This window comes from Hoplias malabaricus, chromosome 10, assembly GCF_029633855.1.
Source record: "Hoplias malabaricus isolate fHopMal1 chromosome 10, fHopMal1.hap1, whole genome shotgun sequence".
Taxonomy (NCBI): Eukaryota; Metazoa; Chordata; class Actinopteri; order Characiformes; family Erythrinidae; genus Hoplias; species Hoplias malabaricus.
Genome location: NC_089809.1, coordinates 15,254,080 through 15,282,076, shown reverse-complemented (window position 1 = coordinate 15,282,076; position 27,997 = coordinate 15,254,080). Strand labels below are relative to the sequence as shown.

General features: G+C 38.1%; 1 protein-coding gene across 1 annotated transcript in view; it reads left to right on the top strand.

Moving 5' to 3' along the window:
* Positions 1–27,249, top strand: part of adarb2 (adenosine deaminase RNA specific B2 (inactive)) — a 278,415-nt gene extending 251,166 nt beyond the window's left edge. Inside the window, exons 8-10 of the mRNA XM_066683487.1 lie at positions 13,100–13,281; positions 23,209–23,390; positions 26,341–27,249. Coding sequence (XP_066539584.1) covers positions 13,100–13,281; positions 23,209–23,390; positions 26,341–26,517 — 541 coding nt within the window. The 3' untranslated portion in view covers positions 26,518–27,249. The remainder of the gene's footprint in view (positions 1–13,099; positions 13,282–23,208; positions 23,391–26,340) is intronic.
* The last annotated feature ends 748 nt before the right edge of the window (positions 27,250–27,997 follow it).

Here is a 27,997-nt window from a genome sequence, read left to right as displayed (position 1 = left end):
CAAACAACAGATGCTGGTGATGTGCACAATCACATCTGGCCATACAGTGTAATCTTAAGGAACCATGTAATGTATGCCAGAGGAGACATTTATGGATCAGTGAAAAGCCACTGGGGGTTAGTTACATCTACAGCAAAAGAGAAAAGTTAGAGCCCAACAATGGCATGCTCAATTTGGATCGACCATCTGAAGGCCACAGGGTCTTATTGAAAGTTATGTGTGCTCTTACCCGTCATGGTGATAAGACTATTGATACCTCTGCAGTATTGGATGATGGGTCAGAGAAGTTGATGTTATTACCCTCTGCTGCCCTTAGCTTGGGACTACAAGGTACTAAAGAGCACTTACCCGTACATGCCATTATACAGGATGTACAGACCCTGCATGGTGCTTCAGCCTCATTCTCTGTCTCATCACCTGCCAGACCAAAGACCAAATAGCAGATCTCTGATACCGTCACTGCAATCACATTTTAACAATGAAGCACCTTAAGAACAGATATAAGCACCTGGTTAATTGGTTGACAGGATTGTGCTGCGATTGCTCTGCTTGAGGCCAAGACCACTCGTGGTAGTGAACGGTATATTCCACTATACCACTCCACTGCTTCGTCAAAAGTGTATGCCCCATCTCCAAGCATCAAACGAAGCAGTCATACCAAGCTTGCAAGGTGTGGAGCATAGGCTCTCTATTAATCCAGAATGTGCTAAAGCCTATAAAGTTGAGATGGATAAGCCGAATCATGCGGAGTCCAGGAAAAGACATGGTATGTTACCCATTATATGGTTAGCCACAATGGCAAGAATTGTATGGTCTTCAATTGTTCTTACCATTATCGAGAACAAAACCTGAATGAATACCTGCTACCTGGGCCAACTCTGGGGCCATTACTGATAGGTGTCCTTTTACGGTTACAGGAATATGCTGGGGCCATTTCAGGAAACATTAAAGGCATGCTCCTCCAGGGCCATATTTTACTCAAAGACTGTTCTTTTTTACGCTTCATATGGCGTGATTTTCATCAAAGCGAGCCTGTAGCAGTTCATGAGTGGTGCATACTCCCCTTTGGCACAAGTTGTAGCCCATGCTGTGCTACTTTTGCTTTGCAAAGGCATGTCACTGAAAACAACTCAGCGGATGTTGAGGTGAGATTCTCAGGGGAGAGATGTTTTTATGTCGACAATTTTCTGCGAAGCATACCCACGGTTGCAAAGGCAAAACATTTGGGGGCTAAATTAAGATCACTTCTGTCATCAGCTGGATTTGAATCGTGTCAGTGGGCTACCAATGAACCAAGTGTCATCTCTCATTCGCCTGGGGATTTAAGATCAAACAATGCAGAACACTGGTTTGCTCATGATAAGACAGACTCACTAGAGTCAACCTTGGGGCTTAGCTGGCACTTCCAAATTGACACACTGAGTTACAAATATCACCCAGATTATGGGGTCCCCACAATGTAGAATATCTACAGGATCTTAGCAAGCCAATACAATCCTTTGGTGTTTATTCTTCCCTACAACACTAGAGCTGAGATACTGGTAAGATGTCTGTAGGATAAAAACAGAGGCTGGGATGACTCCCTTCTACACCCAGACCTCTTACAAAGGTGGTAGGACTGGGAGGAAGAGCTCAAATCCCTACCCCAAACTGTACTTCCCAGACTATATGTAACCTATGACGTTAAACAGTCTGATGTCCATAGAGAGATGGATGTGTTCTGTAATGCATCTGAGCAAGCCTATGGCTCAGTGGCTTACTTGCGAACAGTAGATCATCAAGGCAGAGCTCACATGTCATTTTCTGAAGGCTCGTTTTATGGTCATTCTCAAGCGCCTCCTTTCTGTGTCCAGGTTAGAGCTCTGTGCTGCACTTACTGGAACTCAACTCTCTTGACTTGTAAAGATGGAGCTCACTATGAGGATCGATGAATTAGGACCGTGGACTGGCTCCACAGCAGTGCTGAAGTCTGAGTCTTGCCATTTGAAGGTTTTTGTCAGGACTAGGGTTACAGAAATTCAAGACCTTACAGATCTGTGTGACTGGAGGTAGGTTGATTCTGCCACGGGTGAAGTCGTTAGCTGTGGCAAGACATTGCAAGAACCAAACAGGTGGATCCCTTTCTCTTGCTGACCCCAGACTTGTGGCCCAAGAATCCAGCAACCTGTCTAAAGGATGACTCCTCTGAGCTTCACAAGCCCGTCTCTGAATTCTCACTTCTACTGTGACACACTATCCTGGAATAGATGTGAGTCAGTGCAAGACTTAGAAAGAGTTACTAGAGATTACCACACAGAAGTTGCACAGGGCAGCAGATGAGAAGACCAAACTTGTTGCCAATGACTACTGCAAGGCAGAGACATTCCTCTTTAGTATGGCCCAGTTAGAGAGTCCTCAAGGGTAGTTGACTTGTGACTTTATCCCCAGAGCTTGATTACACTGGTTAAATTATTTGCATGGTTGGCAGACTTTATAGAGCAGAACATTTGGATCAGAATACCTTACACCTCGTAGTCCTAGATCCGTTGCACCCAGTAATGAGGTTCCTAATACAAGACTTCCATGATTGACTGCGACACCCCGGTCCAGAGCGAGTGTTTGTCGAAAGTCTGTGCACATTTTGGGTCCTGCGAGGGCGCAAACTGTCCAAAGCTAACCTGCTCTGATTGCCGCAGATGGAAGGGGAAACCCACCACACATAAGATGGCAGACTTTTCCACTGCCAGACTTAGACTGTTCAAATACACTTTCTGTTCAGGTGTGGACAGCCAGAGTGGTACATTTGTATGTCCATACCTCAAGTGATGCTGATTCATACTTCAATCAGTGATGCTGATTCATACATTCATCACATGCAGGGAAACTCTGGCAGAGCTGTTCTCTAACCAGGGAACCAATTTCCGAGGCAGCAAAAAAGAGTTGAAGGAAGCATTTAAGATAGTGGCCAAGCAGAAGATCCAGTTCTATTTCAACCCCCCAGCTGCTTCTCACTTTGGGGGTATATGGGAGCCGGAGATTTGCTCAGTGAACACCACACTTTACACCACCGTCAGTGCACAAATTGTCACTGAAGGGAACTCCATGAGTTAACGTTTATGAGCATTACTGCCTCATTGTGCGAGTGTTCAGTCCTTGCGCTCTTTTTGTATGTTTTGTTTCACTTTCCCTCAGTTATGCACTGTAAATTCATCTCCTGTTGATAGTGTTGTATTTTAAGTGTAGATTTATTTATTTATGTTATATGTTCATATATGTGTAATATTCTTACTTTATGCCATGGACCACTAGGTGGTTTCTCATTACTATTTATAATAATAACTAACTATAATTAATGCTCTGATGTTGCTGTACTGAATCCTGAGCTTAGAAACACAACCATTTTTTTTATTTCAGTCTGACTTATGTTGTATATTTCTTTATTATTATTCATATTGCCATTTTTAATATTTACAATCTTCTCTGTATTTGTTTTCCACAGACCACACACACAAATACACTCATACCAACACAGCTGTCACTCCTTATGTCCATGGCATCAAGTGGTGTTCTGGCCGACACACTAGACTGAACACAGAACTACTTACCTGTGCTAATCCTTGTCATTTATACAATGGTCTCCACTACAGGAGGAAAATGTTTTTTGAGTATCTAGGTGCTATGAATTAGCATGCTGTACCAGCTTTGAGCAGTCCAACTCAATACAGTGGCCAAAACCAAAATACGAGCAAAAACTGGCCATCATACAGCCAAAGGAGGGACAGGTCGTCAACAGTTCAGCTGTTCCTAATTATAAATATATATTTTATGAAATATTAAGAACATCTGAACTATTTGTCTTTCCTGTGGCTGTATGACTAAAATAATAAAAAATAATAATGTGGAACTTAGTCTCAGGAACATTCATCAAACTTTTTTTCAACTTGACCTTCAAGGCTTCTGCAATTTAGAGTACATTTTGAAGGTTTTTATTTTTATTTATTTATTTATTTATTTATTTAAACTGTTTGAAATTCTCACCAATTTTTCCTATAAAGGTACTATTTTGGAGATACATGTTTTTTCTTTGGACAGCACTGAGACAACTATGAAGCCAACTACCCATTCTCTTCTGCTGCTAGCAGAACACTTAACTGTCCATATCTGCTATACCAACTAACAGATACAGACCATGCTGGCTAGCATTGTGCTTGCAATGAAGGAAAGCAAAGCAGAGAGTGAGGCTGTGTTCTCTTGAACTGAGGCATCTTGGATGCATGAGGCTTCGCTGGGGATTGGACTGGTAACAACCCCATGATAGAAACAACATTTAGATCGGTGCACCACTCAGGAACACATTTTTTTAATTGACAGCCAGTGGGGCTCTACATAGAAAAGGTGTTGAGGAGGTGGGGAAATTATGATTCAAGAACTGTGCCATTACATTTCACAATATGTTGGCACCACTGTACTTTTGTATTTTATAGGCAATAATATATCTCTGCAACAGACACAGTGAATAGATGAAAGTCTTTAACATCATGCCCAATGTCAAACAAGGGTTAGAGAAGAATAAATGACCCCAACATTCTGCAATGGAGCAGGGGACTGTGATCATCTGGAGGGATATATCTTATAAAAATGGGTATTAACATGTTTGGTTATATTTAACATTTTATATATTAATATATGTAGCATTTTCATATTTAAGCTTCTCTTTTTTTAAGTGGGGACCTTTTGTTTTGCTATCACTGTTTTTTTCACCGTTGACTTCCTCTGATTCTTCTTCTCAATGTGAGGCAGGTCATGAGCACTTGGGTGAACCCTTTCCTCCTCAAAGCTCTGTTAATTTGATGGATTTGATTCAGTCAATCAGAGCTGGGAAGAGTTCGATTAAATCTGGCCAGGTCATGGTCTGGGGTGAAAGCAATTACTTTACAAAAAAATAGAATAATACGGAACTGGCATCTGACTTTCTTCCATGGCAAGCTCTCAGCCAATCTTTGTCCCTTTTATACCTCTGTAAATGATCTCCTCCTCTGCTGGACAGACTGGACCTGTGAGAGAGAGCTGATCAAGGTCATCATCAAGAGCAGGGCCAAGAATCAGGCTTAAGCTAACTGACCATGTTTCACTGCTGCTGTACACTTCTAAAATGCCTGGAGTGGACTGTTCCTTTTTTATCTTCCATCAGCAGATTTCTGGGTCTTGTCATCACATTTTAAGGAACACTATGTAGTATTTCCACCTTAAAATGACAGTTTCTAAATTATTGTGACGTTCCACTGAGCTGTAATAGGAAGAATAGAGCTTCTTTGGCTGCTATGCTGGGCCCTCTGCTGGTTTACTGCACTAAGCAAATTCTGAATCACGGGGTGGAGGACTCTCGCGAGAAATGGGTAATGCTTAACGGCACATAGCTCAGAGATGGATGGCTGCCTAGCTACAAGTAGAATCCAACTCAGTATGGATATTATATAGCAGAGAGACCAAGGAGAAGAACAACAGAGAGAAAGAGAATGAGCAGCCACAGAAGAGTTAATACTGGGCTGAATAGAGTGAGCTGAAACAGACACAAGTTGGAGCAGTAAGCATTTGTTGTCCTTTTTTCATGTGTTAAGGTGTTAGTGAAAAGTTTTGTTGATAAATGTGAGTCACTGGGTAGTGAGCCAGGGTTTGTAGGCTGCTAATTTTAGCTCACTTTTCGCGTTATAAATTGATTTTGGTAATAAGTCATTTTTGCCAGTTGCTATGTGGATTAAATGACTAAAGTTACACTTTTGTGTTGGTGGAACCCCAGCTTTGTTGAGAACAGTGTTATAATCTAGGTTTGAGAGTTACTGATGAATGAGGGCGAGTGGTAACGCTTGGTCACTTTAGATGGATTAGCTCAGTTATGCTAGCATTGGACATTGATTCTGGTAATAAGGGTAATTTCTGGTAATTTACTGTTGTTTGCTGTGGTTATAAAGGCTAGTGTACCACCAAATTTATACTTTATGGTTGTAATAACATGGTCCAGTGTGTATGTGTGTATGTGTTTGTCTGTGAGAGACAGGTAGAGTGTGTGTTAATAGAAGCCCAGAGAGCCTGTCGTGTTTAATTGAGTGAAGGAGCGAGGGAAAGAGACGTGTGTTAGACTTGATTTTATGACAGAAAGGTAAATGTGAATTACACTCAGCAGCAGGGGGTGCTCAGGAGAAAAAAGACCATTCTTACATTGTATTCCTTTAAAGGGCCCTTATAGTACATTTTTCTGGCATTATTCAATGGAGTTTTAAACAAATCCTAGGTAGTACTTTAACTTTAAATTTTGTGATGTTTACAAAAGTAGTGAATGGCTCTCGGAGCTTCAGCTGATGTTCAAGTCCCGCTCTGGCTGACTGTCTGTGAGGAGTTTGGTGTGTTCTCCCCATATCCGCACGGGTTTCCTCCGGATGCTCCGGTTTCCTACCACGGTCCAAAAACACACATTGGTAGGTGGAATGGCTTCTCAAACGTGTCCATATGTGTGAGTATGTGTTGCCCTGTGAAGGACTGGTGCCCGCTTCAGGGTGTGTTCCCACCTTGCGCCCAGTGATTCCAGGTAGGCTCCGGACCCACTGTGACCCTGAACTGGATAAGCGGTTAAAGACAATGAAAAAATATAACTTTACTTTTACTTAAATACATTTTGCTTGAAGTATTGTGCTTCGCTATAGTAAAAATATGTAAATGTAAAATTGTAAAAATGTAAAAATGTAAATAAAAAAAATAAAAGGGTAAAAATGTAAATAAAAATGCAAGAAAAAAAGGACACCAGCAATCTACCGCTAAAATCACAAGAAATATGGAGAGGGATATGTCCAGTACCGGTGCAGACCCAGCTGAATATGAAACCCTGTGAAATCCAGAGTTGCTCTAGAAGGAGATGAACCACTGGCCATAATTAAGGGACCACTTCAGCTTCAAGTGTAAGAAAAGCCACATCTTTATAATGCAGTGTAAGCTGTATTTGCAGAGAGAGAAATAACAGCTTATAAAAATCCCACATCTGCACATGTAGAGCATGTACAAGTAGGCTAAATACTTGTTCCACTGAATTGGTAGTCAAAAATACAAACCGGATTCCAAAACAGTTGGGACACTAAACAAATTGTGAATAAAAACAATGCAATGATGTGGAGGTGCCAACATCTGATATTTTATTCACAATAGAAAACAAATCACAGATCAAAAGTTTAAACTGAGGGAAAAATATGTTGTTTCAAAATTTCATGGCATCAACAAATCCCAAAAAAGGTGGGACAAGGCCATTTTTTACCACTGTGTGGCATCCCCACCTTCTTCTTACAACACTCAACAGACATCTGGGGACAGAGGAGACTAGTTTCTCAAGTTTAGAAATAGGAATGCTCTCCCATTCATGTCTAATACAGGCCTATAATTGTTCATTCGTCTTGGGCCTTCTTTGTCGCACCTTCCCCTTTATGATGCGCCAAATGTTCTCTATAGGTGAAAGATCTGGACTGCAGGCCGGCCATTTCAGTACCTGGATCCTTCTCCTACGTAGCCATGATATTGTGATTGCTGCAGAATGTGGTCTGGCATTATCTTGTTGAAGAATGCAGGGTCTTCCCTGAAAGAGATGACGTCTAGATGGGAGCATATGTTGTTCTAGAACGTGAACATAGTTCTCTGCATTAATGATGCCTTTCCAGACATGCAAGCTGCCCATGCCACAAGCACTCATGCAACCCCTTGCTTAGAAATGGCTTCCTCTTTGCACTGTAGAGTTTCAGCTGGCAACAGCGGATGGCACGGTGGATTGTGTTCACTGACAATGCTTTCTGGAAGTATTCCTGAGCCCATTCTGTTATTTCCTTGACAGTTGCATTCCTGTTTGAGGTGCAGTGATGTTTAAAGGCCCAGAGATCACGAGCATCCAGTAGAGTTTTACGGCCTTGACCCTTACACACAGCAATTGTTCCGGAATTATACACTCTGAGAAGTACTTTTTATACCCAATCATGTTGTCAATTGACCTAATTTAGTGTTAATTGGTCTTCTAGCTGTTTGTTATATGCTCAATTTCCTTTTTCCAGCCATTTAATGCTACTTGTCCCAACTTTTTTGGGATTTGTTGACACTGAAATTTTGAATCAAAATATTTTTCCTTTAAAATGTTACATTTACTCAGATTAAACTTTTGATCTGTCATCTATGTTCTATTACGAATAAAATATTGACATTTGCCATCTCCACATCATTGCATTCAGTTTTTATTCACAATTTGTTTAGTGTCCCAACTTTTTTGGAATCTGGTTTTTAAGATTTCCTATTTTAATAAGAGGCTCAAATTAGCCAAAATACATCAGTGTGTGTTAGTTGGTAATATCGAACTGTCACCTCTATTGGCCTTTTTGTTATGACTTGATCTGCAGCAATTTATTTTGTTTGTCTCCCATACTTTCATATTCTAAATGTGTATTAACATATTTCACTGAAGATTATGCACATTTCTCTATTTGAAATATTATAGCTCTGTATTTAAAATCACGTTGTTGCTATTTCCATCAAGGGATATATATATATATATATATATATATATATATATCCCTTGATGGAAATAGCAACAACGTGATATATATATATATATATATATATATATATATATATACGGGTGTATTATTCATCGTGGACAGCGCTCAGTGGTTTTCCAGTAGCCACCTGAACTGGATATAAGTGGTGACAGACAATGTGAATGAATTTTGAATATAGCATAGACATAACTGCAGCTATTTTAATAGTCATGTTCATATCTTCAGGCCTTACCATGAGCAATTTATTTGATTTGTAAAATTATTCCATTAATTATTTAATGGGAAAATTGATTTTCCATTGTCCTTTTTGTGCTACACAGGAGAGCCCCCCCCCCACACACACACATTGTTAAAAACAAAAATAAAAAAAATAATAAAGTGTGTTTCTCCCCGTGTCCGCGTGGGTTTCCTCCGGGTGCTCCGGTTTCCTCCCACAGTCCAAAAACACACGTTGCAGGTGGATTGGCGACTCGAAAGTGTCCGTAGGTGTGAATGTGTGTCTGTGTTGCCCTGTGAAGGACTGGCGTCCCCTCCAGGGTGTATTCCCGCCTTGCGCCCGATGATTCCAGGTAGGCTCTGGACCCCCCGCGACCCTAAATTGGATAAGCGGTTACAGATAATGGATGGATGGATGGATAAAATGTGTTGGTAACTAAGTAACTTTTACTTTGAGTAAATTTCAAATGCACTACTTTTTACTTTAGTTGAATACATTTATATGCTGGTAATATTACTTGTACTTAAGTAAAATTTCATCAAAGTAACAGTAGTTTTCTTGAGTAGAATATTTTTGTAATTTTTAGACCTCTGCAAATGTATGAAGTACAAACCCAAATTCAAAAAAAAATTGTAAAGCTGTGAAAAATAATCTCAAAAAAGTTAGGACAGAGGCCAAAAAAGGTGGAAAAACAAGTGATACTATTAAATAAAAAATAGCTAGAGGAGCAATTTACAAATAACATGATTTTAATTTTAGAAAGGCAGTCTCCCAGCTTCCTAAAATTTCTGGCAATGGGGTTATAGTTTAAGCTGTTAGTAGTTATTGTCAAGAGTAGCAACATTCACAGTAGCAAACTACTACTTTTTACCAGTAGTTGGGCGTGTTAAAACATCAAAACTTTCACGGGGACCTAAAACGTATGAATACTTACTAAATGGTCATTTACAAATCTCTTTTTACTAATTAGAATATAAAGGCTGTTTTTCTCTCTACGTCCTTAAGATTGACATATGTAAGATGCCTCCATTCTGACTGTAAGTATTCATTCATTCATTCATTATCTGTAACCACTTATCCAGTTCAGGGTGCCAATCTGTAAGACTGTAAGTTTTAATACTTAATTGGTAAAACGTGGCTGAGTGCGGCTAAACTGGGTAAGTGTATTCCAGAGGTTTTTTTAGCTCCACCAAGTACTGTTGGAATCCAAAACTAATCATCAAACATCAAACTTCACTGTTCTTGTGGCTAAATGCAATCAAATACTCACAGCAATGTTTTCTGACACTACTGAATACAGTAGAACGCATTGTTTTTAGAGAAAGAATAAGAAGAAATTAAATAAGTGGAAGCATAGGCACAGTATAAAAATGGAAGCCGAGTTATGATAAAGAAAAGTGATATTGTTTTTATTTTCCTTCAGTTACAGTGGTGATAATTATAATTATTTTGTGGAAGTACAAAGGTATGTGGTGCTGATTGAGCAAAGTGGATGTTTAATTAAGTCAATGATTGCTTTAATTGAAGGCCTAAATGCTTTTGGCTGTGAATATGATCCTTTATATTTCACTTGCGTTTTATGTAGATGAACACATTACTTTAATGACTCCAGGCTTTATGCAGGTGGATGGAGAGGCCGCTGTAGTGAAATGTCAGAGTAGGAACTGGGGAAAAAAACACATTTAAGTTTGTACAGCTTCTTTTAGTTTGCACATGCCAGATGGCTGTCTTTTCTTGCATGAGATTAAAAGATGTTTTTAATTCACAGTGTTGCATCATGGGCAAATGGGTGAGAGAGAGTTAGAAATATGAATGTTGGTGAGAGAGAGAGAGAGAGAGAGAGAGAGAGAGAGAGAGAGAGAGATGAGCTACAAGGAAAAGAAGAAGCAGAGAAAAAGAAAAAGAAGAGAATAAGGGTGGGTGGTTTAATGGGGTTGAGGGGAAGCTTAGGAGTGTGTAGGAGAGAAAGAAAGAGTGTGAGAGAGAGGGAGATAAAGGGAGAGTGAAGAAGGAGAAAGAAAAAGTATAGTGAGAAATACATTACATGGCTTATTCATTTAGAGTCACAGCATTGAAAGAGTCAGTGAGAAATAGAGAGAGAAAAAGTGAGATTAAGAGAGAAGCCAGAGAAGGAGGCAGAATGTCTAGGTGAGAGAGATTTTCTAGATTTGCTTGTGAGGTGTGCAAGGCTCTGCTGGAGATGTTCCTGGAAAGCGGTCGATGTTAATTGACTGCTTGGGGAGGCAGAAACTATAATGGCTCATTATTAGGCATGAACAGAGATGCGAGTGAGAGAGGTAACTGCAATAATTATAGACATGATAAAAAGACATTAATTAACCAAAAGAACAATGATGGAAAAATTAGCAGCATAATGTTTTTCAGTGATTGTCTTTTCATAAGTTCATTAGCTTACACAGATGAGAACACCAGCGAATGAGCAAAACTGTTTTATCCAGTGAGAAAAATTCTAAATTAATAATTCAGGCTGTCACAAAATATTTTTTCGTTTAATCACGAGTTTGTAGTTAATACCATATTGTGACGTTTATCACTCTGCATGCTTTTTGGATCTGATGGCATTTTGTACTTTCCTGTATTTTAATTTTGAAACATAGGCCGTTTCCCAACTGGAGGAAAAGCATATGCAAATAGTATTATACTTTGTGCAGTTTATGCTAATGTAGGCTTCACAGTGACTCCTGGATGATGGCTGCACTAATGTGTTTTTGTGCTACATTAACATATATTAGGTCCATGCTCACTAAACACCTGTGATACTATTGTTCATATTGTAGATTTTTAAATTTTTTTTTTATTATTATTCATGTAAAACACATCTCATTAGCTTTCACTACATTACTGGCCAGACGTGCTATTCTTCTTAAAGGGAATGCCAATGAATCTGGGGAACTGCATCTCTCACTCATCTAGAAGCTATGTTTAAGGAACAAACAGCTATTGTTGTATGTGACTGGAGTTGAACATATCTGTAATTTTTATTCACTGTTTGAATTACCATGGACACTCTTTTGTAGCACATTCGGTCTGTGTTTACATTCATTTTGTTTAACAATCAGTTCAGTAATCTAAAACAGTCAAAAATAAATCAATATTACCCACATATGGAGCAGGAATAGAGCCTCATTTTGTTTTTATCACAATTTTCAATATTTGGAGGTCTCTTTCAGCTGTTTCTCTGTCAACAGCGTGAGAGAGCCAAGAAACCCGTTTACTGACACTTGGGCTTCATACACACAAAACATCCTCTGCATTTTATATTTATTTATTTATTTTTGTTTTGTTTTTTTGTGAACATTACCATTAAATGGAATCATGCTTCCCCTCCAGCACATAATAGATGGATTCAAGAAGTTCTACTATGTATTAAACTTCTCTCTGGAATCTCTGGGGTCCTATTTTACCATTCATTCATTCATTCATTATTCACCTAACCACCCACCCACTGAAAATTTCAGTTTATTACTGGGTATATTTTCTGGTTGGGTTCTGACATTAGGGACCATCTGGGTGGAAGGCAGGGCTCCACGTACAATGAGAGGGTTAGATATGGTTAAAAATAGGATACATTGTAGTACTTTTATTTTTCAATCGTCTGTAAACAGAACGATATAATCCATATGCAATTTCATTAAAAAGATTGAAAGTAAAAACCAAGCCAGTTATTTAATTTAGTCAGTCATTCACTCTCATTTCACTTGCAATTTTTAAGAACTGAACATAACCCTACTTATCTTAAACCTAGATCGCAGTGTTGGAATTTAACACTAACCCAAGATTGCAGATGTGTGTGTGTATATATATATAGGTTATTTTTTAACCTAACTCTAAATTGCAAATTTTTTTGTAGCTCTAGTGAGTAAACCCAGTGCCCTCCACATGACTGAACAGGTTACAAGAGCCAGATGCCATAATTGTAAATATGTAGGAAAACTAGAGCTGTCAGAACATATTTTTAGAAAAACTATTCATGATTAATTATACTAGCCTTTACTAAATTATGACTAATTATATTTCCTTGGCTTTTAACGTTGTGACCTTAGACTCCTTTTGGGGGCTGCTTCTGAAAGTCCTGTTCTATTGTTCAGTTCTTTACTATGCAGAATTATACAGATGGAACATTTATAATGGATCAAATATATCTATTTGTATAAAATATATATTTTCCATTCAGGTTATTAATTTTTGGTGTGTATATATACTATTTATTAGTATTTATTTACTAGTTTATATATTACTAAATAGGAAATTTTGTATTTCATATTTCTCCTTATTTAGTGAAGTTTTTTTTCTCTGTGCGCAGGTGGAATGTGCTTGGTCTGCAGGGGGCACTCCTCAGTCACTTTGTGGAACCTGTTTATCTGACCAGTCTGACCGTTGGCAGTTTGAGACATACTGGTCATCTCTCCAGAGCACTCAACCAGAGACTCGAGCATCTCAGTTCTCTTCCATCCTGTTACCGCCGCAACCAGCCTCTCCTCAGCAGTATGAGCCACTACTCACTCTCTCACAGATTTACAGATTTAAAAGGCTCATATCATGTAAAATAAAATGTTCCTCCCTTTGATTTACATATCAAACTGTGGTACACTTTACCAGTGTTAAATCAATTATTTTGAGTGTCAACTTTTAACATATTTTATACCTTTCATTGCTAATTTATGACTAATAATGTTGATTTATTCCATTCAAAGTTAAATTAATAAGCCCGTTTTAATTTAATACTTGTAATGTCACTAAATGTACTGTTTTTAGTTAGGTACACAGGCACATAGTTTTAAAAGGGAAAAGCAAACAAACAGGCAAACAAAAAAGTGCAATTTATAGACAATAAGAAACAAACTATAATAAGTAGGCTTGCAAAAAATGTAGGCTCTTTAATTGAGCCTGAAAATGGTCAAAATGGCTCATTACCAAAAGTGGCAAATAAACCACTTTGGTAATTTTATAAATCCCTTGTTTTTAAAGAAGTGGCAACAATAACAGAAATCATTAGATAATTAACTGGCTTAAATGGTCATTAAATTCTGCTTTATGCAAATCAAACATTCAAGAATGCTTTTGAACATTACAAACTGATGTTTGTATTCTGTATAACATTATATCACAGATATCCTAAAACTCATAGAACATATTAGATATAAGATAAAAATATATTTTTGTCAAGAAAATTCAATAGAAATACACAATTGTGTCTGTTACTATTTTATTTACCTCACCTCCATATACTCATGAAAGTATGGATGATGAAAATAACTAGACAAATCAGTGTAAAAAGCTATAAAAGTGAGGCAGGCTCTGAGAATATTTCAAATCTCAACCAAGCACTTACATGTATTTGGAAAATAGTAAATAAACCCACAACCCACAACACAGTATTTTAAGCTCTAGTTACACCCTTCTACCTCTCACACTGCAACAGTCCTTGCTTCCCCTTAGACTTGATGTGCTCTAAATTGACAAAAACTGCTTGTTTACTTGCGTGCATAATCACTTACACCTAGAAAGCAAATCTAAATCAATGTTACCCAACCATAGAGCATAAATATAGCGCAATATCCCCATTTTTTTTCATGCTTTTCAACATTCTGAGCCCCCTCCACCATCCAGACAGCTCCAGAATCCATTGTTCGATGGTGGCTCAGCTGTCAATTCACAGAGAAAACACCTGAGCCATTTCAGACAGAACCCTTAGTTTTTCCCCATTTATTGACCTAGGGCTGTGTATAAACAACAGAGCTTCTTCCAGACCACAGCTTGACTTAACAGAGCTAACAGATGGCGAAGAAACATCCTCTGAAGTTTAAAAAGTGATCTTTAATCAAAATCATGAACATCGTCTTTAAATGATGTTGTTTATTAAAAATTAAAAATTAGGTAATTTCTGTAAATCAGCTTTATTGTACATTTTATTTGGTACGATACTGTGAGTTTCTGCTCAGAGCTGAGAAACTGGCTCTTACAACTTTTTTTCTGAATGAGTCTGTATTCAGTGAGAATGTCTTTACACACCAGAACCCCCGCTATGACCTTTACACAGCCAACAAACAACGAGCCAAGCACACACATGTACACCCAAACACCCAGTGACCCACTCCACCTCAACTCTCACTGCCCCCTGCCCCACTGCCTACTGCTTGTAGATACAGCTTTTTAAAAAAACAGAAAAATGGTCTCTTTTCAGTCTTGTTCTCTGTGGCCTCCCACTATTGGGCCTGTCCTTCTCTCTCGTAATCAATGTAATCACAATCCTTATCAGCGCCATTGTGGAGAGGAGTTTTCCCCCGCTGGACTGGTGGTCTGCACACCTCCGCTTAAGCCCTTTCATGGCTTTTGATGAGCTCATACTCCATTGTGTAGGCTTTGTTGTTGGGGAAAATGTCCTGGTTATTTTAAGCCCCACCATCATAAAGAACAGAGGTCCCCAGGAGCGGAATGTGCCATTATCACTAAGCAGCAAAGCACTCTTCCCCTCAATCAATGAGACTGTCCTTCAAACATGGGTCACACATCACTACAGAGTTCACTTTCAACATTTACAAGACTGATCCCTTTATAGAAAAATTGCACACAGGAGAAGAGCCAAGGCTGAAATGATGTCATTGAGAGCTAAGACCATTTGGCCTTTAAACCTTTAGATGTTGAGAGTTGTTACTGCAGTTTTGAACTATGCTTAATTACATTGTTTGTTACATAATGAATTAATTATAAATTATTTATAATTATATATATATAAGTCCCCCTTATAAAACTAATTATTACTAAAAAATCAGTACCTCCTTAGAGTTCAGAATTAGAAATTTAAATCCTCTTACAATAATGGCATAATCTATTAACAGAGACTGTTTTCTTTTTATTTTTAAAATTTTATTATTTCCCCAAAAGGCCAGGAATTAAAGCCATTAATTCATGCAGACCCAGTCCTGGAGACCCTGAACTAAGAATGCTTTTGTGCTACCTGTAGAGTAGCATAAGGGCCCACAGCATTTCTAACGCAAGGCATATCTGTGTTCTGACAGAAAACACAAAGGCTTACAGAAAACAAAATCAACTTGATTTTGATATGTTCGATATAAAGAGGCAATGTGCAACATGAATCACTAAACATAAAATATCATCAGATTACAATGACGCTAGCTTGTTTTATACAAGGATCAGGCAGAGTGTTTTATTGTTCACAGTTGTAAGAGAGTTAAATATGTTTCTAAAGGAAGCTGTTGCAGTGCTTATATTAGTATGAGTTACACTTTGAAAAATATCATCCTTCTTATTAGGACCGCCTCCACGTGTATCTGGATATTCATATAAACTGAAGTTTTTGTCTGGTGTTGGCCTCCAATTCACATGAAAACAATTTTTTAGGTCATCTCCTCAATTTCAGTGGTGTCATGTTCATAGTAAAACAGAGATTTTGAAATCACTGACATAACACAACAACGTGTTATCCAAAATGTGGATAGCACTACATTTCAGATTCCCACATACAAACCGGATTACAAAAAAGTTGGGACACTAAACAAATTGTGAATAAAAACTGAATGCAATGATGTGGAGATGGCAAATGTCAATATTTTATTCGTAATAGAACATAGATGACAGATCAAAAGTTTAATCTGAGTAAATTTTAAAGGAAAAATATTTTGATTCAAAATTTCAGTGTCAACAAATCCCAAAAAAGTTGGGACAAGTAGCAATAAGTGGCTGGAAAAGGAAATTGAGCATATAAAGAACAGCTGGAAGACCAATTAACACTAATTAGGTCAATTGACAACATGATTGGGTATAAAAAGAACTTCTCAGAGTGTCAGTGTCTCTCTGAAGCCAAGATGGTAAGAGGATCACCAATTCTACCATTGTTGTGCATGCAGAAAGATAGTGCAGCAATACCAGAATAGTGTTACCCAGCGTAAAATAGCAAAGACTTTTAAGTTATCATCATCAACCGTGCATAACATCATCAAAAGATTCAGAGAATCTGGAACAATTGCTGTGCGTAAGTTTAAACTGAGAGAATGTATCATTTTAAGGGGAAAAATATTGTTTCAAAATTTCATGGCGTCAACAAATCCCAAAAAAGTTGGGACAAGGCCATTTTTTACCACTCTGTGGCATCCCCCCTTCTTCTTACAACACTCAACAGCCGTCTGGGGACAGAGGAGACCAGTTTCTCAAGTTTAGAAATAGGAATGCTCTCCCATACATGTCTAATACAGGCCTCTAACTGTTAAATCGTCTTGGGCCTTCTTTGTCGCACCTTCCTCTTTATGATGTGCCAAATGTTCTCTATAGGTGAAAAATCTGGACTGCAGGCTGGCCATTTCAGTATCCGGGTCCTTCTCCTACGTAGCCATGATGTTGTGATTGCTGCAGAATGTGGTCTGGCATTATCTTGTTGAAGAATGCAGGGTCTTCCCTGAAAGAGATGACGTCTAGATGGGAGCATATGTTGTTCTAGAACCTGAACATAGTTCTCTGCATTAATGGTGCCTTTCCAGACATGAAAGCTGCCCATGCCACAAGCACTCATGCAACCCCATACCATCAGTGATGCAGGCTTCTGAATGGAGCGTTGATAACAACTTGGGTTATCCTTGTCCTCTCTGGTCCGAATGACATGGCGTCCCAGTGTTCCATAAAGAACTTCAAATCGTGACTCATCTGATCACAGAACAGTCTTCCATTTTGCCACACTCCATTTTAAAAGACCCCTGGCCAAGGGGAAAAGTCTGAGTTTGTGGAGCTTGCTTAGAAATGGCTTCCTCTTTGCACTGTAGAGATTCAGCTGGCAACGGCGGATGGCACGGTGGATTGTGTTCACTGACAATGCTTTCTGGAAGTATTCCTGAGCCCATTCTGTTATTTCCTTGACAGTGGCATTCCTGTTTGAGGTGCAGTGATGTTTAAGGGCCCGGAGATCACGAGCATCCAGTAGAGTTTTATGGCCTTGACCCTTACGCACAGCAATTGTTCCAGATTCTCTGAATCTTTTGATGATGTTATGCATGGTTGATGATGATAACTTAAAAGTATTTGCTATTTTACGCTGGGTAACACCATTCTGGTATTGATGCACTATCTTTCTGCGCAACAATGGTGGAATTGGTGATCCTCTAACCATCTTGGCTTCAGAGAGACACTGACACTCTGAGAAGTACTTTTTATACCCAATCATGTTGTCAATTGACCTAATTAGTGTTAATTGGTCTTCCAGCTGTTTGTTATATGCTCAGTTTCCTTTTTCCAGCCACTTATTGCTACTTGTCCCAACTTTTTTGGGATTTGTTGTAACCTTTGATCTGTCACCTATGTTCTATTACAAATAAAATATTGACATTTGCCATCTCCACATCATTGCATTCAGTTTTTATTCACAATTTGCTTAGTGTCCCAACTTTTTTGGAATTCGGTTTGTATTAGAAATATATAATTTACAATTAAGGTCTAGATTCAGTAAATGTTTGACTTGCGTAGTGCACTATGCAGGTAGTATGAAGTGATTTGAGATTAAACCTCTGTTTCTCTCTGCTTTTTGATGCTTTGATGTCATGGTATAAGAGGTCATATGGCCCCCTACTGGACTGGCATAATAATGCAATAATATTCATATTTTTCTGGACTGGGATATTTTAAAAATGGAGGAAGGGAACTGTCCGTTTTTAAATATATGCGGATGCATGTGGAGGGGACTAAGTAAATTATTTTCTCACTGACTTTTAATGACAAATAGACTTCATTGACCCACTAGTGCTCAGCTGCCCATTTTATATTTGAACACATTTTATTCAGCGACGATGGGACAATACAAAATTTGTTTCAGACAGAAGCACTTAGTGTGGTTTAGGGTGGTTCAGGTTCAGATTCAGAAGTCCTTATGCAAAGATTTGGCTTAAATTAGTCCAGTAAATTAGTCCTGACAGATATTACATTGGCATTGTTTGTTTTTTTGACAAACAGGGCCAAAGTAAGAGAGCGGCATGGTGAGACAATAATACTGAATTTAAATGTACCCAAATGTAATAACCCAGATGTAACAAATGTAATTAAATGTATTAGCAAAAATGGTTCTTTATGGAACCAGAAGTGGTTCTTCTATGGCAGTGGTTCTCAAACTGTGGTACGTGAAGCAGCAATAGGTGGTACGGCAAGTTTACAACGCAATTAGGAATTTATTAAAAACTTTATTGAAAACCGTATGTAATAGTAAAGTATTCATGTGTAAATTACATAATGTTTCAAAATTTTCATAATTATGCTTTAATGAAATTTGTATGTGTTCCCTTGCTGTTTTTCCAAGAAGGGTATGCGATCCCCCCAATATTTTGCAGTATCCATGTAAAGAAACCCTAGTTTCAGCTGATGGACGTAAGCAAAAGCTAGAGACAAATGCGAGAAATTAGACTTTATTACAAAAAGGGCAAAGTGGATAGAAGAACAAGCAGAGACCAAGCCCGAGAACTACTCTGGAGCCCAGAAGGATTAAATCTAGAGGCAAAAATAGAGAGAAACAAAGTGAGAATTCTGTACATGTAAAAACAAAATAGAAGAAAACGTTCAGATAAAGGAAAACAACTGTGCCATTCTTCACATCAACAGAGTGAACACTACAAGTACTCTGTTGCCTCTCTGATACAAGTGCCGAGAGCTAGCGTTAGCACCTACTCCAAGCACCTATATTCACCTATAGCCTATAAAAAGGATAACTAATGTTACATTTTCTTCTCTTATCATTGTTATTTCTTTTAAAAAAGCTGTACATGTTGTGTGGGCCAGACAAGGGCCAAATGTCAATTTGACCCAGATTTGGTCCACATCTCACTTGACATCTGACTCTGAATGTAATTAAAATAGTGTTATTGCACTAAACTGAGGTGATTGTTGGCTGAAGGATGTAAATGCCCATCATGTCCAGTGAGGGGAGGAGTGGTGACAGTGACATTGAAACTGTCTAACAAGTTGTCTCAGTTATCATGTCTCGGTTATCTCTCCTGAGAGAGAGAGAGAGAGAGAGAGAGAGAGAGAGAGAGAGAGAGAGAGAGAGAGGAATAGTACATCACTAATACAGCTCCTTATGAACTGTTGAAATAATTGATAGTGGACACACTTGTCATAAAGGGAAAATCACAGAACATTGTCTGGTGCAGGAATTGATCAAGATGTTCATGAAAGAAAAGGGAAAAAAATAAATGGTCTGTTAGAGAAATGTAGCAGTGGAGTCAATGAGGGATGTAAAATTAGGTGTGAATGAAGAGAATGAAAGAAGTAGAGGCAGAGAGACAAGCTCACTCACCGAGAGAGAGAGAGAGAGAGAGAGAGAGAATAACAGGCTATTACTGCATAGAAAAGCAGGAAGAGACAGAATCATTGTCATGGTGTCATTCCACCTGTTCAAGAAGGCATAGAAAAAGAATGAAGGAAAGAAAGGAAGAATTGTGAGTGGCGCGTGCAAGACGAGGGCTGGGTAGAGGATTATTCCACAGCTTGCTCTGTTTGTTGACATTCAGAGCTGGTTTCATCATGTGTTCCTTTTTCCCCATCTGTTTACTTTGTCATTGAAATGCATGCATGAAAAGATGCTCAGGGTTAAGAGAGTCAAATATTGGTTGAAAAGCTTAAGCTCTGTTATACCCCACATTTATGTACAAGTATCCTGCTGCTTTCGAGAAGCCACATGATAAATCTATTCTGTGGTTCGTGTCACTTTCCAGAAGTGTGTAGACACCTTTTCTGATAAATTCAAGTGATTTCTGCCATTTTAAGTTTCACTCATTTGTCATACGGATCTTCAACTGTGCACACAGATAGAAAAGTACTGCTTATTGGATTGGATTATCTGGAGCAGTTGTACATCACCCTAAAGTCACCATGCTCAGTGACAAAAACCTACCAAAGCCTCCTAGGTAGAGGTCTTGCTCAGTGGAGTGATAGAGCTCCATACAATACCAAAAATTACTGACCTTCAGAAGTTTACTTCGCTGAATTCAAACACAGCATTGTTTTAATGTCTAGTGCAGAAGTCTGCAAATCTTGGTCCAGGTTCCAGACTTGGAAATGGCCAGCTGGCATGATACTGTAGCCGTAACTGCCCAAGTATAGTATTAATATTAGCTGGCCATTTCAAAATCTTGGCCTGGTACCAAGGTCTGGATTTGAAGGGCACGTCTATGATTATGTGGAAACGCTGTTCTCTCTGCTTTGTATATGTTTAGAAGCACAGTGTCTTTAAAGGTGGAGTGGTATCTTTGAGGGGAAAAAAGCGACTTGTTTGTATGTAGCTGAAATTGAACTTGTCTGTAAGTTTTTAATTCACTGTCCGAACTACCACAGAAACCCATTTGCAACTAAAGTTGTTTAGTTTTGTAACACTTTTGGTCTGTTTACTTTAAAGCAGTTAACCATCTGCTGAATTTGAGCCGAGACTCATGATTGTAATCTTTTTATAAGATTCAGAAAATGTTTCCTCACCATTTGCTAACTCCAGTCTGGAGTCAAAACCAGTCTAATGTGTTAAAGAAGCCTCAGTGTCTGTAAATGGGTGAAAAAACAAACTGTCTCAGTCCCGTATGCTAAACTCTCTCTCTCTCTCTCTCTCTCTCTCTCTCTCTGCTGGGCAGAGGCATCTGGAGTTTTATTTAGACATCGGAGAGAACTCCAAACATTGAAGAGCACAAACCAAAATGAGGATATTGCTCTATTCCTGCTCCATAGGTGGGTAATATTGACTTATTCTTGCTGTTTCGGATCACTTAAGGTGGAAATGTCAAAAAATTCTGGAGCCGACTAACTGTATTACAGAAAGTGTTACCAAACTAAACAACTCGAGTTACAAATGAGTTTCTGTGGTAATTCATACAATGAATATATGTAGCAAATGTAAATGTTCCAAAAGTAATCCAAAACAGCAAAAATATGTCAATATTACCCATGTCTGGAGCAGGAATATCCTCATCTCAGTTTGTGCTTTACAACGATTGGAGCTCTCTCTGTTGTTTGGTTTTTCTGACACTGGGGCTTCATAAACACATTAGACTGGTTTCAAGCACACAAACACACTGAGAGCTACCAAATGGTGAGGAAACCTCTTCTGAATTTTATAAAAAAGTGTTTTTTGATTACAATCATGAATGTCCCGTTCAAAGACTGCTGATCAAGTGCAAAATCTTCCATTAAGAGACAAAGCTGTTATTGCAGCACTAGGGGGACAAGCTCCTTGTTAATACTCTTGATTTCATATGAACTGAAATTAAGTTTCCTCAGAAACTGTTAATAAAAAATGCTGCACAAAACATCTCCAGACTGTGAAGTATATAAATGGGCCTTTGGGTGAATGTAACATTTTCATTCCTGGGTTCTGAGCATCAGTGTTTGAGCAGAACCCATGGCACAGCATGTGGCAGTGCAGTGTTAGTGAGAACACGCTTGTGCTAACGTGTTGTCAACCTGTGCAGTGTCCTCAGCTCTAAGTGCTCAGAGCAAGTGCTGTGCTAATTGGCAGAGCAAAGAGGTGCTGATTGAGAAGTCGTGGAGAGCTTTTGTGTCTGTGGCTGGTGTTTACCACAAAGACAGAGCAGACATGCACTAATGAAGCGCTCAAGCACTCGCATGTAATTAAGGAGACAGGAGTTACCAGCCTCTCACTGCTATATCACTCTAATGGTCTTAAAGTGAACTCTTTCACTCTCTCAATTTTTCCTTCATTTTTGTAAACATTCACTCTAATTTTATCATTTGTAGTCCTCCAGAACAATTATCCCTCACTGTAAAAGTGAGACAAAATATGTTTGACAAAAGTATGATCCATCGCAGGTTCATTTTCAGTGGTTATGAATCACTGGCCTCACTTTTCAGAAGGGGTCACATCTCTCTCGCTCTCTCTCTCTCTCTCTATCTTTCGCTCTCTCTTTTTTAAAAAATAATAATTACTTTCTATACTGACTTTTCTTGCATTTTTATTGTTTCTATTAGCATAACTACTACTAATACTACTTTACATTTTTCAATATTTTATAGTTTATTCTCCTGTTATTTATTACTATGGTTTTTGTTTTGTATTTTACCAACTTCCTACTATTATTATCATCACATTTACTATGATTACTGTAAAGCACTTTTAATTAGTGAAGTGCTTGACAAAGGGTGTAATATATTAGAACAGCGAATAGTTGCTTGGTGTCACAGAGGGTACACAACCTTGTCTTCAGCAGAAGGGCTATCTACTAAGGGCTATGAATGTTTTATATATTATAAATGAGAAGAGGAGGGAGTTGAAGATAGTGGGCTAGAAATTGTTGTCACAGAATACAGAAGTTAGAAATCTATAAAAATTGTCTTCCTCTTCCACTTATAAGTTTAATTTTTAATCTGAAAGTCCTGTCTTCATTCACACAGACTGACTGTATGATTTATGTGCTGCAGGTCTGAGCAGCAGTCAGTGGTGGCAACAGGCAAAGGCTTCATGTTTGAGTGTGAACTGGACGGCAGGAGATGACCAGCTGGAGGTGATCAACGCTTCCTCTGGGAAACGAAAAGACTGTGGAGCTCCATCTCGAATCTGTAAACATGCACTGTTCACAAGATGGAGCAGGCTATACCACAAGGTGAGAACTGCTCCACCTCCAGGAACACACAACCTGGACATGTGCACAATAACGGCCAACTCAAATTAAAGTGTTGAAAAGGTTTCCTTGCTTTCCATTTTGTCTCTAAAAATTATATATATAGACAGTACATAAATGTGAATCTTCAGTTAGTGGAACATTTACATTGCAATGTTTTAAATTCATGTTAGGAAGACTGTATTACAATATAAATAGCTTAGGTATATAATTTATTGCATCACCAAATAAACTTATGTATCCCAACCACAATCAAGATGATTATTTTTTTTTTTTTTTTATTTAATGTTTTTAACATCATTTTTTTGCTAAAACATTATTAATTTTAGCACAAATAGGATAATAAAAAGTGATAGATTCATAAAAAAATTAAGAGGCCCCCAGTTGAAGAATCACCCATTACTGTGAGGTTTGAACTACAAATGGATCACAGTGGTAAAACTCCTGTAAATACATTCACTAAGTTCAGTCTTTGCTTTTGTAATTACACAAATGCAATTGTAGCAACAGCTTACATTTTTTAATTTTGTAAAACACATGTTATGTAATCCCATGTGTCCCAAGGATACTGTGAGAGCAGCTCCTTTTCCAATAAGACTGTTCTGATTGTCAGAGTAGCTGTGCAATTACCACCATACTAAGAATACATACATTAAGATAGCTATAATGACAGAGAAACACATCCAAAGTTCTGGATACTATACTACACTGTATTTATACAAACGTCCTTTTACATTTAGAAATGTTTTTTTAACCCAACTGTAAGAAATCCCAGTGTAATAATCTAAGAGAAAATACGCTGTTACAAATATCCATACACATAAATGTATTTAATTAATGGTGTAATGGTGCATAAATGCATCATAAATGTAGTTCTATTGTTGCTACATGTGTAACCTCAATATTATTATAAATACATTACAAATTGCAAATGGAGTTATCTTTATGTAAGTACCCACAATATGATCAGGTACTTGTGAAATATAAGAAGTAGATCTTCAAAGGCTTAAGAGGGCTTCAGTGTTGTCAATGAGAGTTCTAGCGAGTGGTCCTAATTAACAGAGAAAGACAAAACACACTGCTGAACACTGGCTGTTCTTAGACATCATTAGGAAGACTCCTAAAGAAAGTGTCTGTAAAAGTTAGTGAAAGGAACGTAGGAGACACTCTCACTATAATAATTCCATATAGACGTGGATATAGAATAACAGTCACACACTCTTTAGAGCATCACCCATAGTATAACATGCTTTCATCTGTTGACAGAAAAGAAGAGATTAGCTGGAAAGAACATCACTTAAAATTGTAATTCAATAATACATTTAAAATACAGTGTTGATTATCTAATAAAACCAGGCAAATGTATGCGCAAATTTTAGTAGCATCATTTGAACCCTAGAAAGAACATTACTGACATTAGTAGCAGCCATTATGTAGCCTTAAGGCTCATGACTTGAGGCTCCAGTACAAAACTAAACTACTAAACATTACTAATACAAGACACTGCACTTTAATATGAATTCACAGTTAGTGTTGGGACCATTGATCGTATATATGTGATAGATACACACAATACACATAGAGGAGGTATGATTTGGGCACTGCAGTGATACTGACATTGTGGTGGTGTGTTAGTGTGTTTTATTGTGTGTTCCATTGATATTTGTGGATCAGACACAGCAGCACTTCTCAAGTTTTTTTAACACTGTGTCCACTCACTGTCCATTCTCTTAGACACACTTACAACGTTAGTCCCCCGTCTGTTACTGCACATTTTATGTTGGTCATCCTCTAGTCTGTGAACACAGGACGCTGTTGGCTGTATATTTTTAGTTGGTGGACTATTCTCCATCCAGCAGTGACACTGAGGGGTTTAAAAATTCTAGCAGTATTGCTGTGTCTAATCCACTCCTATCGGTGCAACACACACTAACAACACACCACCACGTCAGTCACTGTAGCACTGAGAATGATCCACTACATGCTCTGTGGTCCTGTGTGGGACCTGACCATTGAAAGGTAGTAAAAAAGTATGCAGAGCAAGAGATAGATTATAGAGTGTTGATCTGTGTATAAATATACACTCTTGGACAATTATGCAACAATAATCTTGGACTCTTCACATAACCTTCAGCTATAATCTGTCAGCAAAGTATGCCTGTCAAATGCCATTAATAAATGTAAGTTAATAAGTTTATTTTGTCCACTTATATTGGTACAAAGCCCTGTTTTAATTGGAGGAAAAATATACCTTTCTATCTATACTCAAATACTATTAATAATCTAAATATAATAATGTTCGTAACAATTACTTTGTAATAATTAGAACCTTTAGAAAAGCATATTTTAACGTTCTCATATATAAAACAGAAAGACCTAGCAAGATCTTAAGAGCTGAAAAACAGTAGTGTCAAGTTCCCATGCTGTAATGAATTTTACTTTCCGAAAAAAGAAAACAAGTAAAGCACAATCATGGAAATGTATGAAGGAGCTCCGGCTGCTCTACCAAATGGTGGCAGTTAAAGTCTAATGACAGTAGTACTGGTAATCATCCCGAAAAGCACTTGAGCAGCCTCCCATGGCAAATGCTCCGTGAGCACAGTCAGAGACGCAAGAGCAGACAAACTAATCTCCCAACGAAACTTTACTTTTCTTTGCGCCTCTTTGCCTGCTGCAGCCCTTCTATCTCACTTGCTTTGTGTGTGTGTGTGTGTGTGTGCTTCTTTGTATGAGCTCTCAACAAAAGAAATGCACAAAAGCTCAGAGAATGTTCAATTGCTTGTGAAATTTAAATGGGGAGATTACACAGCTGTTGAAGTTCCCTGTTTGTGCCGGCTCATTCGTTTTGTTTTGCTCTCTCACCCCTCTTCCTCCTCTCTCTATCTCTGTATACCTCCATCTTCTCTCTTTCTCCCTGTTTCTTTCTTTGTAGCTGGTAGCATGTGCTCCGGGTTCGACAAACATGACGTTGATGTACTGTGAGGCGAAGCAGGCAGCCGGTACCTATCAAACAACAAAGGAGCAGTGGTTGCGGGCACTGCAGGAGAACGGCTTGGGGACCTGGGTCAGGAAACCTCCAGAACAAGAGCAGTTTCTTCTGGCAGCATGAGATCATGGGAGACTGTATGAGACCACTCGAGACTCTTGGAAATCTCCTGAATTTGTGTATGACCAAGCAAGACTGCGTAAGAAGATGTGAGAGTGTGCGCCACACAAAATTTCATGAGGTTCTGTGACACTGCTGATCTCTAAAGACACATACGTCATTCAGCAGTTGCCATGGTACTCTACCATCTCCCTTTGTGACACCAGTATGACCCTGTTACTGAAAAGCTTACATAAGGAAATGGACAGTCTTTCACCCACCAGAGGAAAAAAGGGTTCTCCTCAAATGAGAAGGGCTCTTGAATCCACCTCACTCCTGGAGATCTAACATACTGTAGGAGTTAGCTTCAGTTGTTTTTAGATTCAATTTATAAGCATTTTTCTTGTAGTGTCCATTCAGTGAACCTATTGCCCCCCTAATTTCAACTGAAAATACAGGGTGTTTCACTCCCTGTCTGCCACAATTTTTTTCTTGTAACTTTCAAATGAATAAACATAATTCAATTCATACCTTGGTTTGTGAGAAACAAGAGGAAATCATAGAAAGTGTCCATCATTAACATCCAGAAAAGCTTGCTCCATTATGGAAAGCTTTAACCAACATATCCATGGTTTCTGACCTCCACACTGCTCAATAAATTGTTTTGGCACACCTGTATTGGCTTCTTTTTCCAGTACAGTACTGTGCAAAATCTTGGGCACCTAAGGTTATTGTTATTATTTTAAATCATTTATCCTCCCAGTAAGTGTGGTGCTTGTATAAAATGATATATAATTGCAAATAAATTATAAAAACATAAATAGAATAAATACAAGTTTTTTTCCATGTGTTAGTAAATGTGTTGAGAGGTAGCATGAAAAATAAAGTTTGTTTCCATATATTCTCTTCGAGTATGGATTTGTTAAATCAACAGCATATGTGATTTAACAAAATAAGTATTTTTTTAATCTAGCTTAAACTAGGTATGCTAATAACTTCAAATAATACTGGACTGCCATGAGGACAGATTTGTAAAAAGTTAAACTGACACATTCACTTCCAGAATATCACTACTTATTTTAATGTTATTATACTGGGTTTTATTCGAATATTAGTGTTTTATTAGACCAAATAAAGGGAATATTAGACCAAATAAAGTTTAATGCTCAGATAACTAGCTTTTTAAATCTCATTTTCTCAGGTGTCTAAAATTTTGCACAGTAAACTTTTAGAAAAAAATGTATAGTAGAGGTACATTATTGGTCACTAAAAATAAACAGTGTAAATATACCTTTAAAGGTACCACATTGGGATTAATGTCCAGCTGTGTTCTTTAAAGTTACATTACGTTCTCTTCTCCAGAAGGATAGGTGGATATTTGATTTCATTATAAAACTCTGTAAAATAAAAGAACACAACATAAGTCCTGGAGATGAAATTAGGTGTATGAAACACAATTTTTAAATCTACAATTATAATACAAGATATGGACCCTTGAGGGTAC